The sequence below is a fragment of the Periophthalmus magnuspinnatus genome, chromosome 7 (assembly GCF_009829125.3).
Source record: "Periophthalmus magnuspinnatus isolate fPerMag1 chromosome 7, fPerMag1.2.pri, whole genome shotgun sequence".
Classification (NCBI taxonomy): domain Eukaryota; kingdom Metazoa; phylum Chordata; class Actinopteri; order Gobiiformes; family Gobiidae; genus Periophthalmus; species Periophthalmus magnuspinnatus.
Window position 1 is genome coordinate 10,826,015 of NC_047132.1, and position 22,983 is coordinate 10,848,997.

Here is a 22,983-nt window from a genome sequence, read left to right on the forward strand (position 1 = left end):
TCTTTTAACAATCCGTGTGTTGGTCATTGGGGGTTTTCATATGCAGAATGAGATGATGTCGTTATCCCAGATAGAGGGGAAGAGTCAGATTTACTTATTAATTACATTGTACTTTCCTTTAATATCCAAAAGCTGTATTTACAAGTTGAACCTCATCATTTTTGTTAGTGTCTAGACCCTTGAGTTTTCTATATTACCACAAAAATCTGCATTTTAACAATATTTATTTGACCTGCCCACATCTGTCTTAAAGGGCTCATATTACGTTTTTTTCTAAGCTATGTTATTTATAATGTTGTTTCCTCATCACAAACAGACCTGAAGTTGTATTTTGTTTCATTCACATGTTTAACACACAAACCCTGTATATTTAGGCTGAGTTCTCCTCTCAAACAGAAAACACTTTGTTCCACCTTCTGATGACATGTGGTAATACAGGAAGTGCTCCACTGTGTTTTTAAGCTCCACACACCTTCACTAGAATCATTTGGATGATTTCAGCCCTGGAATTGCCATTTATCTCTACTGAACTAAAGGTAAAAGGAGCTGTTAACTTAAAAACTACTACTCCATGACATCACAAGGTGGAACAGAGCATTTTGAGCTTTAGTGATGTAGACAGACTAATAATAAAGTGTTACTCAAACATGTGTGAATGAAATAAAACTCAACTCTACGTATGTTTTTGAGGAGGGAGCAACATTATAACATGACTTAAAGCTCACCAGAGTTAATTTTGTGAAATACAGAGCCTTTAAATGTTACTGTCCTGTCCTGTGTCCTGTCATGATATCATCTGAAACTCTGTAGTACTAAATGTACAAATCTTTTATCAGATTCAACAGAAATGACCTTGTCACCCACTCACCCCCTCACCGCCTCTGTGAGCACCTGCGCGCGCCTCAGCCCCTCCCCCTAGTGCCTCGTGTCTCCTGGGTGCCACATGCGTCCTCCCAGCTCCAGTCTCTCCACACACAGTCTCTCCACAGCCTCCAGACCTCTGCAGTCTCCGGTCCTCTCCAGCGCTGCACCGGGCTCCCACAGGCGAGTCAGAGCACAGCCGAGCGCGCATCGCCCTCGCTCTCTCGGTAAGAAATCACGGTTCTTTCTATGTATTGAACTGTTTATATGTACCGGGCAATTCAAACCAATATATAACCAAAACCAAACCAAATATAGTATGTGAATTTCAGGTTTTAAAGTAGTTTTTAATTCACTGTCTGGTTGTGTTGGAGTGCGTAAACGTAAATCCATCCTTCGCTCATCTTTGCTACCTTTTATTCAACATTTGATTCGCCACGCGGACTGCAGCGTTTGAACAGCCTACTTCTGCACTCAAGTCATGTACAGTTGTTATTGCGTGCAGCAGGTTTGTAAGTGACAAACCAGGATTAAAACCAGGACTAAACCAGGTCTAAACCAGGACTAAACCAGGTCTAAACCAGGAATAAACCAGGTCTAAACCAGGACTAAACCAGATCTAAACCAGGTCTAAACCAGTACTAAACCAGGACTAAACTAGAACAAAACCAGGACTTGACCAGAACAAAACCACGTCTACACTAAGAACAAAACTAAGACCAAACCAGGACGAAAAAGCGGGCGTTTGGAGAGTGCGTAACCATGGCTCAGTTTACTAATTTATGTTATGCAGTTTTCTATTCAGCCCACGTTTTTTCCAATAGAGGCTGTATGCGGGTTTGAGAATGATCAAAACAAGTAGGACTGGTGCCACAGACACAGTTTTACCACAACATGTTATATCTTTTCAACGAAAAAGTCCTTTAAGTGTTGCTGAAACCAATAGGCTAAATGCGCGCAGTATATACCTTTGCGCACAAGATTTTTTACTAAATATATATATTTTTTTCTAGATTTCCTAATCAGATATTTTAGCCATTCTTTACGCAGCATTACGCAGGAGTAGCTTCATTTTACAGTGGTTAAGTGTTGCGTTTTGGTGCTTATTTCCCTCCAGGTTTGAAGTCTGTATAATTGCGTTGCTCTGTCAGTCTCGTGTATACTGCAGCACTAACGATGGTGATGCAGCGGAGGATGCTGGGAACTTGTAGCTGTTAGGGCATCCCCAAAGCAAAGCAGCTATTTAAGTTTGAAAGAAGACAAGAAGGCTCAATGCATGAAATATCAGAGAATGTAAGATACTGTTTATATACAATAATATATTTCATCATCCATCCAAAAAGTTCTTAATGGATAACTGCGCCACTGACAGTGCTGCCCCCTGGCGTTGCCTTTAGACACTGCCCCGAAAGGAAATTATAAAAGCACCAGACACCTCTGCAGCAAACTCCACAGTATTTGTTCATGATTGCATTTCTACAGGTAGACTAGGATATGTAATGCAGAGACGGATACACAGGTTTTCAGTCGTTATTAACAGCTGCAAAATTGTATGTACTGTATACATCTGATTTGGCTGAGGTGCAAATTGGTATGTTGTAAACAGTGTTGGGGGTAGTGTGTACAAATCCCTCCATAACCTGACCCCCACCTTCCTCTCTGAACTCCTCCTCCTCCACCACACACCCACCCGTGTTCTTTGATCAGCTGATTACAACCTGCTGTGTACCTCCATCAGGACTAAACCTAAGACCTGGGGGGACAGGGCCTTTTCTGGTGCTGCCCTCACCCTCTGGAACTTCCGGCCCAAACACATCAGAGACTCATCCACACTCACCATATTCCAGAAAAATTATCTCGTGAGATGTTTTTACGTTTGGATTGTACAATAAAGGGTTAATCATCACAAGTTACATTTCTTGAGAAGTTGCGGTTCCAAAAAACACAGCAAAAATAATATGTAACATAAATCAGAAATGGTGAGACCAAAATTCTGAATTATATTATGAATTATGTTAAAATCTCATCTTGTGGAAATTGAGTGTCGTCCCATCCCTTATTATTATTACTATTATTCTTATCAAGGAACTTATAGTGCAACGCATTAGTGTGAAAGTACTTGTAAATAAATTGTAGTTACAAAATACTTAGTAACTTACAATGCCAACGTCAATATATAGGGCGTACTGTATATTTTTGACTGGTAATGTGACGTAATGTAATGTTATAAAGCAACTTCCCCACCACTGGTATATTATAGTTTTGCATATTATCAACGTGAAAGTGTCTATAACACAGAGGTCCTTGGGGATGTAATGTGCTTCACCTAAACTGGTCCTATGGTATTAAACTTATCTTATTCTTCTAATTATTTAAATATGGCTGTTTTCATTGCTCAAAAATCTTTCTGTGAGTGTGGTCGTCACTCCATAGATGAGACCTGTAACTTGGCCTGGCGGTGGTATTTGCATGTATCTATGTAGATTAGTGTTGTCATGATACTAAAATTTCAAACTTTATATTGATACTGAGGAGTAGACTTGATACTCAACACCAATTCTGATTCCACAATGATAATTATTAAGAAAAACTCTTTCTTTAGACAATAGAATGTAATTTTGAACATTAAATGGTAGCACTTTCTGTTATCACTATGTGTCCTTATATCTGTGTAATCCCTCAGTGTCCAGTAGGTTCATAGTGGTCCATGGGTGTATACTCGTCTATGTGTCTTATACTTGTGAAAGATACAGCTCAAGATCATTCTAAAGATATTCAGGAAAGGTTCACTTCTGTCCTGTGAATGTGACCTTTTTAGTATCGATACCTGCTCGATATTTTTTACAACCTCCATGTAAATAAGTAAGATTAATGCCATACTGTAGGACACCACCAACTCCACCAACTGGCAACACTTTAACACAGCGGCTCTTATGGGGCAGATGTCCTCGTGAACATAAGGACCTTAAGGTAATTGTTATAACTCGTGAGCAGGAGAGTTGCATCAGACCATACCCACATGTTCCTCACTTTAGTTCTGTGAGTGGTCAGATCAACAGTCAGGCTGTAATCTCTTATATAAGACCAGCTCCATCGCCGCGGTAACTCTTTTCCTCAGGTGCAGCTAATCCTCAGCACGGCCCTGCGTTAGCTAACTCCTGATTTATTCTGAATTTATACTTATTCATTTTTTCACAACATTATTCAGTCACTCATGCATCTATCTCTTTTATTTATTTCTATTTATGTGCATTTATTCAGATGCAAACCATGATTATATATATTGCATATTGTATTTGTATACTATGCCTCTCTACTACTGAGTGAGTATGTACAAAGGTAGATGAAACCTGTAAATCATGAGTTTAATTGTATTCCACATACAAATACATTATTTCCTAGTAGTTTTTGCATAAACCCCCCCTGCAGGTGTAGTCTTGTGAGTGCAGTTTGGGTCAGATACATAGAGATGGTAATAGTTATGAGCGCTTTTGCCACGCCCCATTTTTAGTCGACCAATTAATACGTCTTTAGTTCTTATTTTGATTATATGTCTACTAAGACGCAAACGCAGCTATTGCTTTTAGCCTCATTTATACTGCTTCTCTCTTCAGTGCACCTTCAGAGTGAAAGTTCTTGTGACCTCTGCTGAACATTATTTCATTATTTATGCTTAGAAATCAGACCCCTATGTGCATAAGAATCATCGATGTCTACTTTTGTGTTTCAGTTATTATGAGACAAAACAAAAAAGTATGTTGCCGTCTATATGGGACGAGGAGCCTATTTGAATATATTGGCTCTACCTGAGTGTGAGCTCAGCTTGGCACTTGTCCTGTCCTGTGTGCTAGTTAGAGGGATTAACACTAACCTTTTGTGTAGCGTTAGCTTTAGCACAGACAGTCTAAGCATCACAGCAGACAGGTACACAGCTCTTCAGTCTCGACAATGACCAGCGCTATAATCCACATTGACTTTTTGGAGATGAACATTCCAATATGGTTGACTCTATCTGATCTGACGCAGGATTAACGGATAGCATCTTTTGTTTTGAATTTTTTTTCCCTGTTAGAAATCCCTGTTGAGGCACTGCAGACATGGGCAGACAGGAGGCTGACTACGTGTGGAAGAAGACCACCGAAAACATACAAGAGGTCTTTGAATTCATGGAGGAGCTCGGATCGTAAGTACAACTCGAAATATTTAAGTCAATTCTACTTAATATGAAAAAGTCACTTTCATTCACAAAAACATGCTTCCATTTGTTACTAGACAACACTATTTGTTATGTTGAATACTACTGTACATTTCCAAAGTTTAACATCTTTTTGACACATTCTGCTGTTTAAAGCTGCACTATCTAACTTTTCTGGTGGGAGAATTATGTTACCTGCCATGAAGCTGTTATTGCTTTGACTGGAATGTTCCACAGTATGGCATTAAGCTGATCTATATCGCAATTAGTTAATTCCAGATGTTTGAATTGCTCAAAAACACATTCTTATTGTGAGTGGGCTCGCCTCTCCGCAGATCTGACCCGTAGATAAGTCTAATCCCATATTGTGCAACATTCCTGGCAAAGCTATAACATCTCTATGGAGACAAGCAGGTAACATACCTTCCACTTTACATACATTGCATAGTATGTAATGTTTTAGTCAAAAAGCCTAAAATAAAAGCTTTTTTTTTTTTTTTTTCATTTTATTTGTCTACTGTTTTTTGCACTGACAAACATCGGAAAACATAAGTCCTTACTAGGAGCGGGCTTGCATCTCCACAAACCTGACTGCTATTTGCCTGAGGGAGGGCCTCGTCCAGTTTCCTATCTCCATGGTTTTAACTGTCTATTTCCATGGAAACTCTTTGTTTAAGCTTTATTTAGGCTAATTAAAGTGTAGGTATTAGGAAGTGATACCTGATTGGCTTCTGGAGTTATTTCTCCTTGGCACCAGTACTATTCCTAAATTCTGAAATCCCCTTTTGGTTCTTGGTAGTGTAGTACTTGTATTAGACCCTGGTGGTGTACCGGTAGTACTTGTATAAGACCCTGGTGGTGTAGTACTTGTATTAGACTCTGGTGGTGTAGTACTTGTATTAGACTCTGGTGGTGTAGTACTTTTATTAGACCCTGGTGGTGTAGTACTTGTATTAGACTCTGGTGGTGTAGTACTTTTATTAGACCCTGGTGGTGTAGTACTTCTATTACACCCTGGCTGTGTGGTACTTGCATTAGATTCTAGTTTCGTAGTACTTGTACTGGACCCCTGGTTGTGTAATTCTTGCATTAGATCCTAGTTGTGTAGTACTTGTATAAAACCCTTGTTGTGTAGTACTTGCATTAGATCCTAGTTGTTTAGTACTTGTATTGGACTCCTGGTTGTGTAGTGCTTGTACTGGACCCCTAGTTGTGCAGTACTGGCTGTGTGGTACTCGTGTTAGACCGTGGTGTCCGGTGCTGGTGCAGATTACTTGTTTGATTGGATTGACAGGAGCAGACGCACTTTACCTGGGCTTAGACCAGAGCACAGTGTGGCCTGTTCCCTCAGTGACTGCAGCAGCTTAACGACCATTCACAAAAACACACACCAGGACTCAGACTGGAGGAGTCAAAACACACACACAAAACAAAGAAGACAAAATATATATAGTTATGTTTATTTTGATTGCATGTGCTTCTTTTTATTCATTTATTTTGATTGCACCTGATCATTTATATTAGTGACAAGATCAATAAGGCTACATATTTTTTCCACATTTTCAAGGTAAAGTTCACATTTCATGTAGGGTAAAAAAAAAAATATTGTGAAACCAACACACCACAATCTGATCAGGCAGTTGTTGTCATCCTTTAAATATTTCCATTGTAAATCCTTGGATGCTTCTGTTGCTATAGTATTCCCCTTTGTGTTTCCTTATTTGTTCACACTTTAGTCAGACAGATCCCAAAGGCCTAACGAAACACGTACGCACAGAGGAGTCCCCATAGACTTCAATGTAAACACCTCAGAACTAGGCCATGTAGACGAGAAACAATAACACTGAAATGGCCTGACAGTGTGATTGGTCGTCTGTCCTCTTTATGTCGCCCTGCAGTGAGGAATCTTGGGATGATTGTGGACTCAAACTAGACAAGTACTTTAGCTCTGTCATAAAGTCCAGCGTCTTTCAGTTGAGGCTCCTCGTTAAAGTAAAGCCCGACCTTCCATAGGCGGATTTTGAGAAAGTAATCCACTCTTTGTAATGTGGCGTCTGGATTATTGTAATTCTCCCTGCAGTGCTAACATCAGGCCTGTGCTGTGACACCTGCTCTGGCTCCTATTTCATATCAGCGCAATTCAAAATGTTCTTTTCTGTGGTACAACCCAGACTATGAAACAGCGCCCTCTGCCTGTCAGATCCTCTCAGTCTTTAACACTTCTCCCTGGCATTTAATACCAGCACAACAGGATATATTGGGATTTTATTGTTCTTTCCCTGTGTATCCTGTTACCTGTATATTTTAATAATATTTTACAAGTAATATATCATTAAAAATTATGAGCTGCAATAAATAAACAGCAGAATGAAACAGTTTAGCAGATAGTTTGTATTTATAATGAGTCATAGAAGTTATTTATCAACCCTCTATAGCTCAGTCAGTCATTGTACATGCAGGAAAATAACAAAACATGTCTCTAGTACAAAAAAAAAGTACACACAGTAAATACTGACCCTCAGATATCATTGTTCCATCTGTCTTGTATTGAGTGATAAGTCGATATAGTTATTATTCTAACAGGCCTAATCAGGACTGCCCCAGACGATAGTAATCAAGACGCAGCCTCTTCACAACACTAGACACAGTTATGACGTTCTTTCATCAAGAAAATGTGATTGTTTAAGATGGAGTTTGGAGAGAATTATGTGAGGAGTGTGCGGACATCTGCTGCCTGAGCCTGATTGAAAACTTAAGACATAAAGAGGCGTTTATTTCAATTGGTGCTTGTCTGAAATATGCAAATACACCAGTTTAGTTTTTTTTACAATACTAATATTTCAAACGTGATTTTCAATACTAAGGAATAGACTTGATACTCAATACTCAATACTGATTCCGATACCACAATGATAATGAAAGCACTTTTTATATTGATTGGATGATACATGAAAAGCCTGAATTTGGTTCTGCACATGCTCATTTGCCCCTTGATTTTATTATGTCTATGGATGCACCCATTTTGATTTATAAATGTAAATCAATAATAATAATAATAATAATAATATGATTTACTGGTCAATGTTCACACAAAAATGTAAAAGGTGTATTTTTAGCTGTTCTGTGCTTACTTTAAATGATAAATAACAGTCACAAAACACATTTGGTTTGTGTTTAAAGGAAATAAGTATCGGTTGATATCGACAGCCAAAGTATCGGCATCGAAAACAGAAAAAGCTGGATCGGTGCATCCCTAATCACATCAGAGATTATCCTCCATAGCTATTCACAGACTCAGCTCAGACTCAAAACAAGGATCGAGAGGAGATATCTCTTTAATGAGCTGTGAGTCTTAAGCTTAAAGATTCACTCTGTAACTTCTGATGGAGTGTCTGTGATATGCTTGTTTCCATGGACCTGAAATGCTCCACAGTATCTATAAATCATACATTCTTACTGTGAGTGGGCTGTCCTCTCCACAGATCTGACCTGTAATTTGGCCTGGTGTTGTGCAAAATTTACTGCGCTTGTCAGATAACTCCCAATTTGATATTTTTCCCCAATTGTGTAGCCGTAGTCACAGGAATAAGATGACAATTTGATTTTATTGCCATGTAGCCAAGTCCTATAGTAACAGTAATGAAGCTAAAGTGAAGTAGTGAAGTATCTTTACCTTTACCAAGTGTGAAGACTGAAAAAAATAATGCAATATAAACATGAGATAGTTTTAGTTTGAAATCAAGTTACTTTCAAGTTAAATATCGACTTTGCAGCTCTGTCCCCTATTGTACCTGTCGATCACGCTATTTTAGTGCCCTGTTTATTTTAATTAGAGGCTTAAGCAGTTCCCAGGATTCAAATCTCACTTGTGTCTTATATAAACACATGGGCAAGTGCCAAAGGAAGCCGTCTAATTCGAAAACAATAGTCTAATAATACAAGAACGGATTTCAGCAGGTGAAGCTTAAAGGGCCCATATTACACTATTTTCAGATCTATGTTATAATGTTTCCTTGTTAAAAACAGACCTGGAGTTGTGTTTTGTTTCATTCACACATATTTAACACACAAACCCTGCATATTTAGTTCTGCTCTCAAACAAAAAAAGCGAATTAAAGCTCACTGGAGTCAATTTTGTGTAAGCTTAGTTGTTTTGTGGTAGTAAACATGTTAGCAGAGGTAACTTTAATAGCCAAATTTGCCACCTACGGCCTTATCTTAACTTACACCATAAAATAAAACAATAAAGAGTCAAAAATACCACATTTTAAGCCTGTTCATAGCAACAGAAACTAACATATTACCATAGCAACCACAGGTACATGATCACTTTCATCCCTCCTGACCCATCTACCTAGGAGTAACTTAAGGTCAACAGCTGTGATGAAGAATATTTCACTTGTTTTTAGTATTTATTTTGCCTTTATAACTCAGTACCCTGTGTAACTTCACAGAGGGGCTTTCTCCGAGGTGTACATGGTGAAGGAAAAGAAGACGGGGAAGACTTTTGCCATGAAATGTGTCAAGAAAAAACAGAAGAGAGACCTGAACCTGGAGAACGAGATTGCTGTTCTCAGGAGGTAAAGTCTGGAGAGAGTTAATTTGTACGATGTGTAGATGGAGGGAGAGAGATCGAAAAAGTGTTGTCCCAAGTGTTGTTGCAAAATTAGAATATCAACAACACTCTGTCTAATCATAAAGTGATCATTTTGCCTCGATACTTGAACCTCCACCAACATATTTACAAGCATATTTGAGCACATTCCTGATGCATTGTGGAGATTTTGTCAGAACATCGACATCAAGATAATGCAAAAAAATATCGAGATATTAGTTTTTGTCATGGTCGTCCACGCTTTGCGTCATAGCGTAATTACCCAAGTCAATGGGACAGTCAAAATCTGTCCAAAGTCAGAGCTAATCACATCTACAGATTGAGCAGGGTCTATAAAGTGGGCCAAAAAAATACTTAGCCTTTTGTCCTTTGAGGCTGGCGATGTCCATGATTTGGCAAGATGTTTTTTGTGCAATATTACGGTAATGATCCACATTTATGGACATATTGGTGTGATCACTTTGGACAGTTTGGTTTGATACAGTGCTTCTTAACCATTGGGCTGGGGCCTAAAGTCAGGCCATTTAATATCCCAGGCCTCAGAACACTTAGAGATTAAAAAAGTTGGGACCTGAGATAAAAAAAACGTAGGAATTCCTGGTTTGATCCATAGTCCAGACCTTTGAACCAAACCTTTCTCTTTCTGTCCTCCAGGATACAACATGAGAACGTCGTCGGGATGGAGGATCTTTACGAGAGTCACACTCATTATTACCTCATCATGCAGCTGTGAGTGTAATAATAAAAACATTATAAATTAACACACATGTATAAATATATAGAGTCTAAGTGCAGACAGCAGAGTGACTTTTCCCTTGTGTTCCCAGAGTATCCGGAGGAGAGTTGTTCGACCGGATCTTGGACCGTGGAGTTTACTCTGAAAAAGACGCCAGTAAAGTGATCCAGCAGGTGCTCCAGGCTGTGGGATATCTGCACCAGAGCGGAGTCGTCCACCGAGACCTCAAGGTTAGAACAGTTTTATACACATGGGCAAGAGGCGAGGAAGAACGCATAAACTATACTTCCTCCTGCTGTTTATGAGCACGGCAACATATGATTTTTAGATTAGGTTTAGATTAAAGATACTTTACAATGCTATTTTACTAATATATGTAAAATTATCATGCTTAAAGGTGGACTGTGTAACTTTTCTAGTAAGAGGTTTGCTGTCTGCTTTTGTTCAAGTTTTGTTGTTGCTTCGTCAGGAAAGTTCCACAATATGGCATTAATGCGATTTTGCATTTATTCAAAATTTGTTTAAAAAATACCTCGAAAAAACATGCATTCGTACTGTAAGTGGGGTCACCTCTTCACAGATATGACGTGTTACTTTTCCTGGTGGCGTCATCTTCTTGTTTCCATGGAGATGTACAAATTTATGTTATATTGTCAGCTCTGAGGAGGTAACCAGGGGAGCTCCATTAGCCGAAAAGTTACATAGCGCACCATGAAATAAACAGAACTTAAATAAAAGTGAAATTGTCATAAAACACAATTAGAAAGTACCCAAAAGAGGCAGTTGTTCAGTCATGAAATTCTCAAAACTCAATTTAAGTATATGGAAAAACATGTTTAGTAATAGTCTTTGCATTGTCATCATCTTATGTCTAATTTACAAGAAAATTAAATCAAATGCTCCTCATCGACACGTATAAACCCATAGAGTGTCCCTGTGTGTTCCAGCCGGAGAACATCCTGTACTACAGCCAGGACGAGGACTCGAAGATCATGATCAGTGACTTTGGTCTTTCCAAGATGGTGGACAACGGCATCATGTCCACGGCCTGCGGCACTCCGGGATATGTGGGTGAGTCAAAGCAGAAGAGAGAGAGATAGTTTATATAGTTCATTGATAATGGCTTTGGATATCAGGTGGGATCTACAAAAATGGATCGAGTCAACTAAACTTAAGTAAACTAAAGGTAAAAGGTAGCTCTTAACTTAAAAACTACCCCTTCATGACATCACAAGGTGGAACAGAGAATTTTGACCAATGGAGATGTAGACAGACTAATAATAAGTCAGTTTTGTGTAATATAGGACCTTTAAAATTAAAATCTTAAATTGTTCCTCCTCTTTCAGCTCCGGAGGTGTTGGCTCAGAAACCCTACAGTAAAGCAGTGGACTGTTGGTCGATCGGCGTCATCACCTACATCCTGTGAGTCATTACTCTGTTTGTTTATTATGTGGGGATTGAATAAAACAACACAAAGATGACAATGCCATCTAAATTCAATTCAGGTTTATTTCTATAGCACATTTCAAACAACTTCAACTGACCAAAGTGCTTCACATAAAAGCCAACAAAAACAAATATGCAGATAACACGATACATAGGGAAAAAACAAACAATGAAACACCAAGATATCCTGTCTAGCTGCTCTGTGTAATCCCTTAGTTGTCCAGGTATGATCCATAGTAAAAGAAATTTCCAATCTCTCAACTGGACAAAAAGTTGTTGAAATGAAGGCGTTTCGCTGCTCATCCAAGCTGCTTCTTCAATTCTGGTCAGATTGTCTAGCTAGTATTAAATGCCAGGGAGAAGAGGTGGGTTTTCAGTTTGGTCTTAAACTGCATTGCAAGACTGAGAGGATCTGACAGGCAGAGGGTGCTGTTCTTTAGTCTGGACCTCCACAGCAAAGGTTCTGTCACCTCTTTTCTTGAGCCTGGCGTTGGGCACAGCAGGAGCACCCCAGACACTTCCTCCAGCTCCTCCGGTGGGACCCTAAGGCATTCCCACTTTTCACTATTTATTAATTTATTTATTCTCAGATTGGCGTACATGCCATCATATTTAAGAAGATAATGTTCTAATTTCAGAATGTATTTAGACTCGTAAACTGGTTAAATTGGCATTTAGGTCGTTTTTAAATCCCACATTGTTCCTTTTATTCATTTAAAATTCTCACATTTATAAAAATTTCTCAAGTTGAAATAACATGTTTCTGTTTGTAGACTGTGTGGATACCCTCCATTTTATGAAGAAACTGAGAGCCGACTGTTCTCCAAAATCATGAAGGCTCAGTACGAGTTTGACTCCCCGTTTTGGGACGACATCTCTGAATCTGGTTTGTATTTCATCTGCTTATACATGACTGACACGGGCAAAATGTTAGTTATATTTGTGTTAATGACATTTATTGTTTTATTTTAGCTAAAGACTTTATCCGAAACATGATGCAGAAAAATCCAAGCATGAGATTCACCACAGAGCAGGCGCTCAGACATCCCTGGTGAGACTCACATACTTATACATACTTACACATATATACACACATACACACACATAAACATACACTTACACATATACATATACTAAACATATACATATACATACACACACATATACACAATTAAACATACACATACACACATACTTCTAATGGAACCCAGAACAGTCTGGCATTAAACATGGAGACAAATAGGTGATTCTACCAGGCCACGGTACAGGTCAGATCTGGAGATGTGACTCTACTCCCAGTAATGGTATTTTTGAGAAATAAAAACACAAATCAATTTAAGACTAAAGTTTAATGCCTTACTGTGGAACATTCCAGACAAATAAATAACAAAAGTAGACCTTACACTGAACACAAATGATGATAAACAGTTTTAAACAACATATTTTGTCCAATAGATACTGGCATATTTCAAATATACTTTGAAGAAATTAAGTGAGAGGACCTTTTAACACCAATAATGAATTTGAAGTGAACTGAATGTGTTCTATGTGTTGGTTAGTCCTGGTTTAATCATAGTTGGGTCTTAGTTTAGCCCTGGTTCTTCTTGGTTTTTAGACCTCGATTGTTTTAGGGAAATAAGTTCCCTTTTTGTCCCTACACTGGTATTGGTTAATATTGGATATCGGCAGAAGTCACAGTATCTATATCGATATTGGAACTGAAAAAGATGGATTGGTGCATCCCTCTCTTAAATATATGTCTGTCCATACTGTTAAAGTATAAATGTGGTATATTTGTGTGACAATTCTGAACCGAAAACTGCAACTACAACACAAAGTTACCCACATCGCCATAGACGTTATCCTGATTCCCACACCTGAGGTTACAGTAGTAAACATGAACTAATAATTCAAACAGAAAGCGATGTAGGCCTACCTGCTTTGCCTCATAGTGTCATTTACCAGATTAAGGATTAACCAAATGCCTGCTCTCCCATTTCCAGGATAATCGGAAAGACGGCACGGAGCCAGGACATCTACTACTCTGTTAGTGTTCAAATCCAGAAGAACTTTGCCAAGTCCAAGTGGAAGGTGAGAAGGTTCATTCGGGTTGAAAGCACAGCGCAGTGCAGAGTACTGTCCACCGAGGGGCCCCATAGAGCGATTTGCGCTCTGTAATCAGGAGGTTACTGCAGAGCTATTAAAAGGTTAATCAAATATAGACAGTAGGATTAGGATTCCTGGTAAATAGGCCTGAAATAGTTTGTTAACACACAGACTGAAATTTTATTAAATACGTTACATAAACAGCCAAGCAGAATTAAAAGAACAACCAACTGAAAGTGTCCCCACTGACCTGCAGAAGTGTAAAATCACAGAACTCAGTGAGCTCCCAGACGAATGTGCAAAGAGGACTGTTGTTTTCACTGCAGAACTTTTAAACATTGGAATAATTAATTTGGATGTCTGTTTAGTCAGTGGTGAAACGTAACAAGGTAAAATTAGTGATGCACTGTACTTAAGTAAAAAGGTTAGGTATCTGTACTTTACTTGAGTACATTTTACTGTGAATACTTTTTACTTTTACTTCACTAAATCTGGGAGCAGGTATCTGTACTTTCTACTCCACTACATTTTTGAACAGGATTGAAAAGTAAAAATAAATATTATTTTTAACAAGTTTGTGGTCTGAGCAAATAAAAATATATAAATTAAAAACAAAAGCTTGATTTAATTGTTTCAGTTGAACAAAATTCAGCACAGATCTTTATTAAAAGATTTGAAGCTTTATTAGATGTCAAAATCTATGTGAAATACTTTTACTTTTTACTCTTTAAATACATTTTTAAACAAGTACTTTAATACTTTTACTTAAGTAAATTTTTTTTCATGTGATACTTTTACTTGAGTATTTATTGCTCCAGTATTTGTACTTTTACTTAAGTAACAAAATTGAGTACTTCCTCTACCACAGCTGTTTAGCGACACATGTTTACAAAGAAAATATTAAAAGAATGAAAGAAACATGGATCTATTAAAGGAGCTGTGCCTGATTTTTACTGTCTTACACATTATATCTGTACTGAGGCAAGACACATGGGGAAAAAGTCAGATACAGGCCCTATTCTTTTTGAGAAAACACTTTGTATCAGTTGTCATAAATTAGGTTTTTCACTGTGTTTGCATTTGTCTGGCAAATAACCTCACTCGTATAAATACTCTGACTCTTCTTACTCTCTTCCAGCAAGCCTTCAACGCAGCAGTGGCCATCAACCACATGAAGAAGCTGCAGCTCGCCCACATGGGGGCGACACCGAGACCGACCAGTGTCCCCAACATCAAGGTGACCGAGGTGCCCTCTCCGACCCACCAACGCAAACGACAGGTGCAACAGGAGCGACAGGAGCAACAGGAGCCCACACGTGCCGAGACTAATGGGACCTGCAGTCACATGACCCTGCCGTCCTTCCCTCACTTGTCCCAGAGCGAGTCCAAAAGCCCCGCCCCCTTCCTGAAGACCACCCAGAGCCACCACACTCCAACCATTGCAGAGCAGGGCAAGACGGTTTTCTTCTCCGAGCCAGCGAATCTCAACGGGTTTGTTCACTTGTGTTTAAGACTGTGGACTTGATAGATACAAATGAATAAATTGCTATTGTGTGTGTATATATATATATATATATATATATATATATATATATATATATATATATATATATATATATAAATAAATCAGTATATTTCTGTGTTAGTTTATTTATTTAAAGAGACATGGACAGTACACAGTATACACTCACCTGAAGGATTATTAGGAACACCATACTAATACGGTGTTTGAGCCCCTTTTGCCTTCAGAACTGCCTTAATTCTACGTGGCATTGATTCAACAAGGTGCTGATTCATTCTTTAGAAATGTTGGCCCATATTGATGGAGATTTGTGGGATGCACATCCAGGGCACGAAGCTCCCATTCCACCACATCCCAAAGATGCTCTATTGGGTTGAGATCTGGTGACTGTGGGGGCCATTGTAGTTCAGTGAACTCATTGTCATGTTCAAGAAACCAATTTGAAATGATTGGAGCTTTATGACATGGTGCATTATCCTGCTGGAAGTAGCATCAGAGGATGGGTACATGGTGGTCATGAAGGGATGGACATGGTCAGAAACAATGTTCAGGTAGCCCGTGGCATTTAAACGATGCCCCATTGGCACTAAGGGACCTAAAGTGTGCCAAGAAAACATCCCCCACACCATTACACCACCACCACCAGCCTGCACAGTGGTAACAAGGCATGATGGATCCATGTTCTCATTCTGTTTACGCCAAATTCTGACTTTACCATTTGAATGTCTCAACAGAAATCGAGACTCATCAGACCAGGCAACATTTTTCCAGTCTTCAACTGTCCAGTTTTGGTGAGCTTGTGTAAATTGTAGCCTCTTTTTCCTATTTGTAGTGGAGATGAGTGGTACCCGGTGGGGTCGTCTGCTGTTGTAGCCCATCCGCCTCAAGGTTGTGCGTGTTGTGGCTTCACAAATGCTTTGCTGCATTCCTCGGTTGTAACGAGTGGTTATTTCAGTCAACGTTGCTCTTCTATCAGCTTGAATCACTCAGCCCATTCTCCTCTGACCTCTAGCATCAACAAGGCATTTTCGCCCACAGGACTGCCACATACTGGATGTTTTTCCCTTTTCACACCATTCTTTGTAAACCCTAGAAATGGTTGTGCGTGAAAATCCCAGTAACTGAGCAGATTGTGAAATACCAACAACCATGCCACGCTCAAAATTGCTTAAATCACCTTTCTTTCCCATTCTGACATTCAGTTTGGAGTTCAGGAGATTGTCTTGACCAGGACCACACCCCTAAATGCATTGAAGCAACTGCCATGTGATTGGTTCAGTAGATAACTGCATTAAGGAGAAATTGAACAGATGTTCCTAATAATCCTTTAGGTGAGTGTATATTAACCTGAACAAGCGAGAGGCATTGTGCCAGGTTGCAGCACTTGTGCAAAGTGCTACCTGTACCAGATTTCTTGTTATTATTTCTCTCGTGTAATGTGGACCTCTCTATTTCAGATATGCTAAAACTCGCAGTGGTAAAACGGTGCAGACTGGAGTTTGCTCTGTCATGTGAAGAGTCAAAGAGGTGGACATGGACTCACACTTTTACCTGGTATGTTTTTATTTGAGCATCAACAAAACAAATACAGAACTGCAGTAGTTTTAATTAGGGATGCACTGATACTGGTATCAAATATCAGCACCGATCCTGAAGAATGAACTGGATCGAGTATCAGCCCCATGGTATCGGTTAAGCCGATATCCTGGTTGGACCTTTAATTGGATGTAATACGGTGAATAAGAATCTCCCATAGTGTTATACGGGCTCCTCCCTTCCGTCTGAAATTATCTGCATGATTCCATGGAAATTGAAAGCTAAAACCATAATGAGGATAGATACATTTAATGCCACACTGTGGAATATTAACCAGATTGATATGTGTAGCCCCCTGAACTGAGTTCTACACATCAGTTTGGGGCGGCTTTCACTGAAAGTGTTCGGGACCAATGATTGGAGCATTTAAACAAATACTTCACTCTGATTGGTGGAACCATCACCACAGCAGAACAAGTCGAAAAATCAAACTTTAGTTAAATCAGTTGAGAGAAAAGCACAGACATCTTTTCTGTCGCATGCAAACGCTTCAGCTGGAGCTGAACAAGACGGATTCTTACATTTATGAACTCACAAATTCATCTGGTGGCAAGACTAGTGGAATATGGCCCAAGGAGCAACACTTGTCCTTCTCAGGCCAAATAAGAGTCAGGTTTGTGGAGATGCAAGCCCACTCACAGTAAGGACTCGGAGGCACGACTTTTAGTTTTTTGGTTCAATAAAAACCTTGAAATGAGTATTTATTTTCTTCATCAATGTTGTGATATAAGGTTACACAGTAGGTCTTTTTTAGAAGTCATTCCAGGATAATGTTGAGCGATGTTAGTCGGTTTAAAGGCTCCAGGCTGGAGCTCCCCTTTGCTCCAGTTAAAGTCCAGACAAGTGCAGATAGATGGTGTTAAATCTAATGCCAGAGCTGATAAAAAAAACTGTGGCAATCCACAAGACAATGCCAAAATCAATGTTTGAAATGAAGAAACGCTTTTACAAATACAGTACATGTGCCACAGGTGTGGAAATAGTTCAGGTAGGTCCAGGGGAAAAGACTGAATTCTAAACCTTAAAAAAACGTAAAACTTGGGCTGGGCGATTATGGCAGATCATCATCATATTGACTGATCTCGATTTCTAATTCAGTTTATTTTCAAAAACGTCATAAAATGGCTTTCAATATTGATTGAATGAACAAAAAACTGACTTTTAAAGAGAGACACAAACCAGGCAGGCCCGGGTCTATAGGGCATTTCAACCATATTTAATAATGACACTTAAAGGCCCTTATCACGCTATTTTCTGATCTATGTTATAGTGTTTCCTCAGCACATATATAATTGGAGTTTTGTTTAATTCACACATGTTTAACACACAAACCCTGCATATTTAGGCTGAGTTCTTCTCTCAAACAGAAAACACTCTTTTCCACCTTGTGATGTCATGTGGTAATACAGGAAGTGCTCCACTGTGTTTTAAACTCCATACACCTTCACTAGAATCATTTGGATCATTTCAGCCCTGGAATAGGAAGCTAAAATGTAGCTGTTAACTTGAAAACTACCACTTGATGACATCACAAGGTGGAACAGAGCATTTTGAGCTTTGGAGATGTGGACAGACGAATAGTAAAGGGTTACACAAACGTGTGTGAATGAAACAAAGCACAACCCCAGGCCTGTTTTTGCGGTATTGTTATAGCATGGCTTAGAACTCACAAGAGTCAATTTAGCATAAAATAGGACCTTTAAAGAAGAGTGTTTTCTTTGCACCCCTTTAAAACACAGATGCACCCAGTTTGGTCTGGACACAGGTCTGGACACAGGTCTGGACACAGGTCTGGACACAGGCCTCAGTCTCTTCCTCCAGAGTTTTGCATCTGCTCCAAACCCCATATTTTTCCGGACAGAGGAGTGGCTGTGGAACTCTCAGTTAAAAAGACCCAAGATGATCATTGACCAATAGAAATGACTGAATCTTGATCTTGATTAATAATTGAGAACTTTAATATCATACAGCAGAACTTTCCAGACAAAGCAATAACCTCTCCATGGAGACAAGCAGAAAAGTCACTTTGTCAAGTACCTCACTTTTTAGCGAAAAATAGACAAAAGCACCTTTCTTTTTTTTTCTTTTGATTATTTTTACTGCACTGAAAAACATGTCCTTACAGTGAGTGGGCTTGCATCTCCACAAACCTGACTCTTATTTGGCCTGGAGGAGGGCCTCTTCCTGCTTGTTTTCTTATTCCTTTGGCTATAATATTCCACAGTATGGCATGAACTTATCCCCATGGAGAATGTTCTGAAGTATGGGTTTAACTTTGTTTCCATGGAATCATGCAGATGACGTGCCACTTCCTGAAAATTACATACTGGATCTTTAATCTAAATTACAACTAAAAGTCAAGAGCTTCTAAACTATGTAAAAAAAAAATTAAATAAATAAAAATAAAATAAATAAGTAAATAATAATAATAATTGTAGAGGTTCCCATTAGTGTTGTCACAATACTAAAATTTCAAACTCGATACCACAATAATAAAAACCACTCTTTATTTAGACAATAGAATGTGATTTTCAACATTAAATGGTAGTATTTTCCTGTATATTTCCACGTGTCTTATATCTGTGTACTCCCTCAGTGTCCAGTAGGTTCATATTGGTCCATGGGTGTAAACTAGTCTATGTGTCTTATACTTGTGAAAGATACAGCTCAGGATCAGTCTAAAGATATTCAGGAAAGGTTCATTTCTGTCCTGTGAATGTGACTTTCTTAATATCGATACCTGCTCAAATGACTATCTAGTTTCGACAGAGGTTTTAGTGTCAATTAGTATCAGATTTTGATCTTAATCCCCGTAATACCACCAGTAACACGTTCACTCCACTAACTGCCCTACTTCCGTGGCTTAACCTACTTTTGCACAATGGAAATTCCTGTCTGTGTATAATGCATGCAACTAACCTGAGTGCGTTTGCGCCCTCTGCAGGTCATATTTGGCTTTGTCAGCTGTCCCGGGATGGAGACAGGAGCATGGATCTGAAGCCAAAGGACTTCTATAGGCTGTTCATGCAGTGTCATCATGTTATTAAGAACCTGTAGCATAACACTGAAGTGGAGGACAGCTAAGAGTTTAAATGCAGATATTTGACCTGGTTTATGGTGAATATCTCTGTAATTACTGGGCCTATCCAAATGAAACAAAAACTGGCATGAAGCTCAACGTCTTCTCTGTCAGTATAAATAAAAAAAGTAAAATTATTATTATATGTTTTGTTTTATAGCATCAAAAACTGGCTCATATGGACTGACTTGTTATCACTAGATGGAGCAAAGCCCATGATTCATATGTAAATTAGAGGACCCTATTCCTTCCAAACATGATTTCAACATTTTTAAATAATTTGTTGATTTGTTGTTTCTTGAACGGACCAAGTTGTATATATTGTGTTTTAGACTGAGTGCCTAAGTACAAAGCAGCCAATAATTTAATGAAGGGGTATTATGCTAAATTTTTGGAGCATTCTACCATGTTATAATGTTGTTTCCCTATCAAAAACATGAGGTTTTATATGTCATCCATGCATGTTTGAGTAATCTAGTGATCTCTCCTGGGCCCTATTTGAACCCTTCTCACGGTTAGCTTTAAGATTCTCTCCAAAGCTCCGCCCACAAGCCTACGTCACCCATGCTCCCACAGTGAAATTCTTCATAAATATCCAAAAGCATGATACAAAACTGTACACTACAACTTCACAAACCTGATGTGATGTGCAGTAGTTTCATTAGTGGGATGCATGTTTTTGTTGTGATAGCGCTCTGAAGGGAGAAACTCCTAAAACTTGTTAATACTCTGTTTTTGGTGAATATAGGATTTTTAAAACATTAAAAGGAAACATGGTGATCTAAATATGTCATGTGTTAGCAGTGAATACCCCATAGGAGTAAAATACCCCCTCTTTAATCACAAATGCATAAACAGCACCTTATATGAGAAACAGGGTAGACCTCATCACAATTGCACAGTATTTAAATCTTTATGTGTTGCTAATGTGTTGCTACGTACCTTTTAAGTGTTTGTCCTACTGTGAAATAACTAAATATTATCTATTTGTCAAACTGGTCAAAATGATTTCATTATTTTGACTTCTTAAAGGTGGAGTAGGTAACTTTGAGATCTGCCATCTACTAGAATGTTCCACGGTATGGCATAAACATCTCCTGGGCCGAGTTACAGATCAGATCTGTTGAGAGGAGAGCCCACTCATAATAGGACTGCATGTTTTTGGAAGTATTTTTTTAGTAACAAAAACACAGCTGGAAAAAAATTCAATATAGTTAAATACTATATTGTAGAACATTCTAGACAATGTAATAACATCTCCATGGAAACAGGCAGAGAAGAAAAGTTTCACAGCGCACCTTTTTGTGTCAAATCAAAATATATTTATTATTGGAAGAGTGTAAAAGGAAGATTTGAATGTACTGACTGAGGTTTTTTTGACTGCCGATTGGTGGTAGAAAAGTGATATAAATGTGTATATATGATTTTTGTATTACGTCTATGAGCATGAATAAAACTGCACTGCTCAAACTTTTTGAACTTTTTTGGGGGTTGGGGGTGGTTTGATTGGTTGGTTGATGATGCTATTTTGAGCATATTGTTTTAACGTAATGCAAGTCAGACATCTGAGAGAAAATTTAACGCTCTATATTATGCATAATTGACTCTTGTGAGCTTTAAGCCATGTTATAAGGTTCTTACCTCTTCAAAAACAGACCTGGAGTTGTGTTTTGTTTCATTCACACATGTTTGAGTAACACTTTACTGCCTCTCCAAAGTTCAAAATGTTCTGTTCCACCTTGTGACATTGTGAAGTGAGTTTTCAACCTTTTGCCTTTTGTTCAGTAGACATCGGCAATTCTAGTGCTGAAATCACCCACATGATTCTAGTGAAGGTGCATGGAGTTTAAAAACATAGTGGTGCACTTCACATATTACTACTTGACATCACAAAGTGGAACAGAGTGTTTTCTGTTTGAAAGAAGAACTCCTAAATATGCTTGGTTTGTGTTTTAAACATGTGTGAATGAAACAAATGTGCGGGCCTTTTAAATATGAACAGAAATCCCTGCATCTCAGAGCAGGTTTGTAAACTAGCTCTTTGAAACACAGTACCTGAATCTCACATTATGCATTTTGAGCATCCTAATTATTTTTCACAGACTTTTGCCATCACAATAATGCTAACAATAGTGTAAATGTATTGTCCACAGCCCAGTTTTCTCACTTTTAAAATATATTTTTATAAGTAAATCCATAACCCCCACCCTCATCATTAGCCTCCAAAATAAATGTTACTTTAATTAAAGTGAAAAAAAAAAACAAAAAACAGCAATTTGAGCAGAATGTGTCTTTCTCCAGTACAGATATATTGTACAGAGGTCAAAATAAGTCTGCAGTGTACTGACTGCATTTAATTATAAAGCATTTTATTATTAATCAAGCAAAAAGCAGGAAGTGCCTGTCAGGATCCTAGTTGTTGTTAGCTGTATCATGACTGCAAAACTCCACTCTGAGAGTCACGGAAAGCTTTTATAAACTCATTATGGGGTATAATTAGGGTTTATGGCATAAGGTAAGTGAGGAATAACTTTGGACCACTGCAAACTGTTTAAATTTAACAAGTTTCATGTTTTAAGACAATAAAAATCAGGTACAGCTCCTTCAAGCCTTGCCTCTCGTTCCCTCTCTCTCCCTCTGTGCTGATGCTCTGACCTGACCTTATGAGATTAGCCACAGCAGCCAACAGGCCTATGGAGGATTAACAGGTATTTAGAACAGTGGAACTGGGGCCTAGCCTGGCAGTGACTCGCAGTGGGTGATGGTTCAAATCCAGCCCCTGCTCTGATCAATGAATGCATACTGTTGTTGTGTGTTTAGGCAAGAC

The 22,983-nt window shown here is 38.7% G+C and overlaps 1 protein-coding gene across 1 annotated transcript; it reads left to right on the top strand.

Moving 5' to 3' along the window:
- Nucleotides 1–970: 970 nt before the first annotated feature.
- Nucleotides 971–21,623, top strand: camk1gb (calcium/calmodulin-dependent protein kinase IGb). The gene is made up of 13 exons (XM_033970170.2): nucleotides 971–1,088; nucleotides 4,934–5,044; nucleotides 9,511–9,636; nucleotides 10,326–10,400; nucleotides 10,499–10,637; nucleotides 11,355–11,478; nucleotides 11,754–11,829; nucleotides 12,627–12,739; nucleotides 12,826–12,904; nucleotides 13,857–13,944; nucleotides 15,098–15,450; nucleotides 16,939–17,035; nucleotides 20,022–21,623. Exons 2-12 carry the CDS (start codon nucleotides 4,959–4,961, stop codon nucleotides 16,994–16,996), a joined length of 1,317 nt encoding a protein of 438 aa, XP_033826061.2. The 5' UTR covers nucleotides 971–1,088; nucleotides 4,934–4,958; the 3' UTR covers nucleotides 16,997–17,035; nucleotides 20,022–21,623.
- The last annotated feature ends 1,360 nt before the right edge of the window (nucleotides 21,624–22,983 follow it).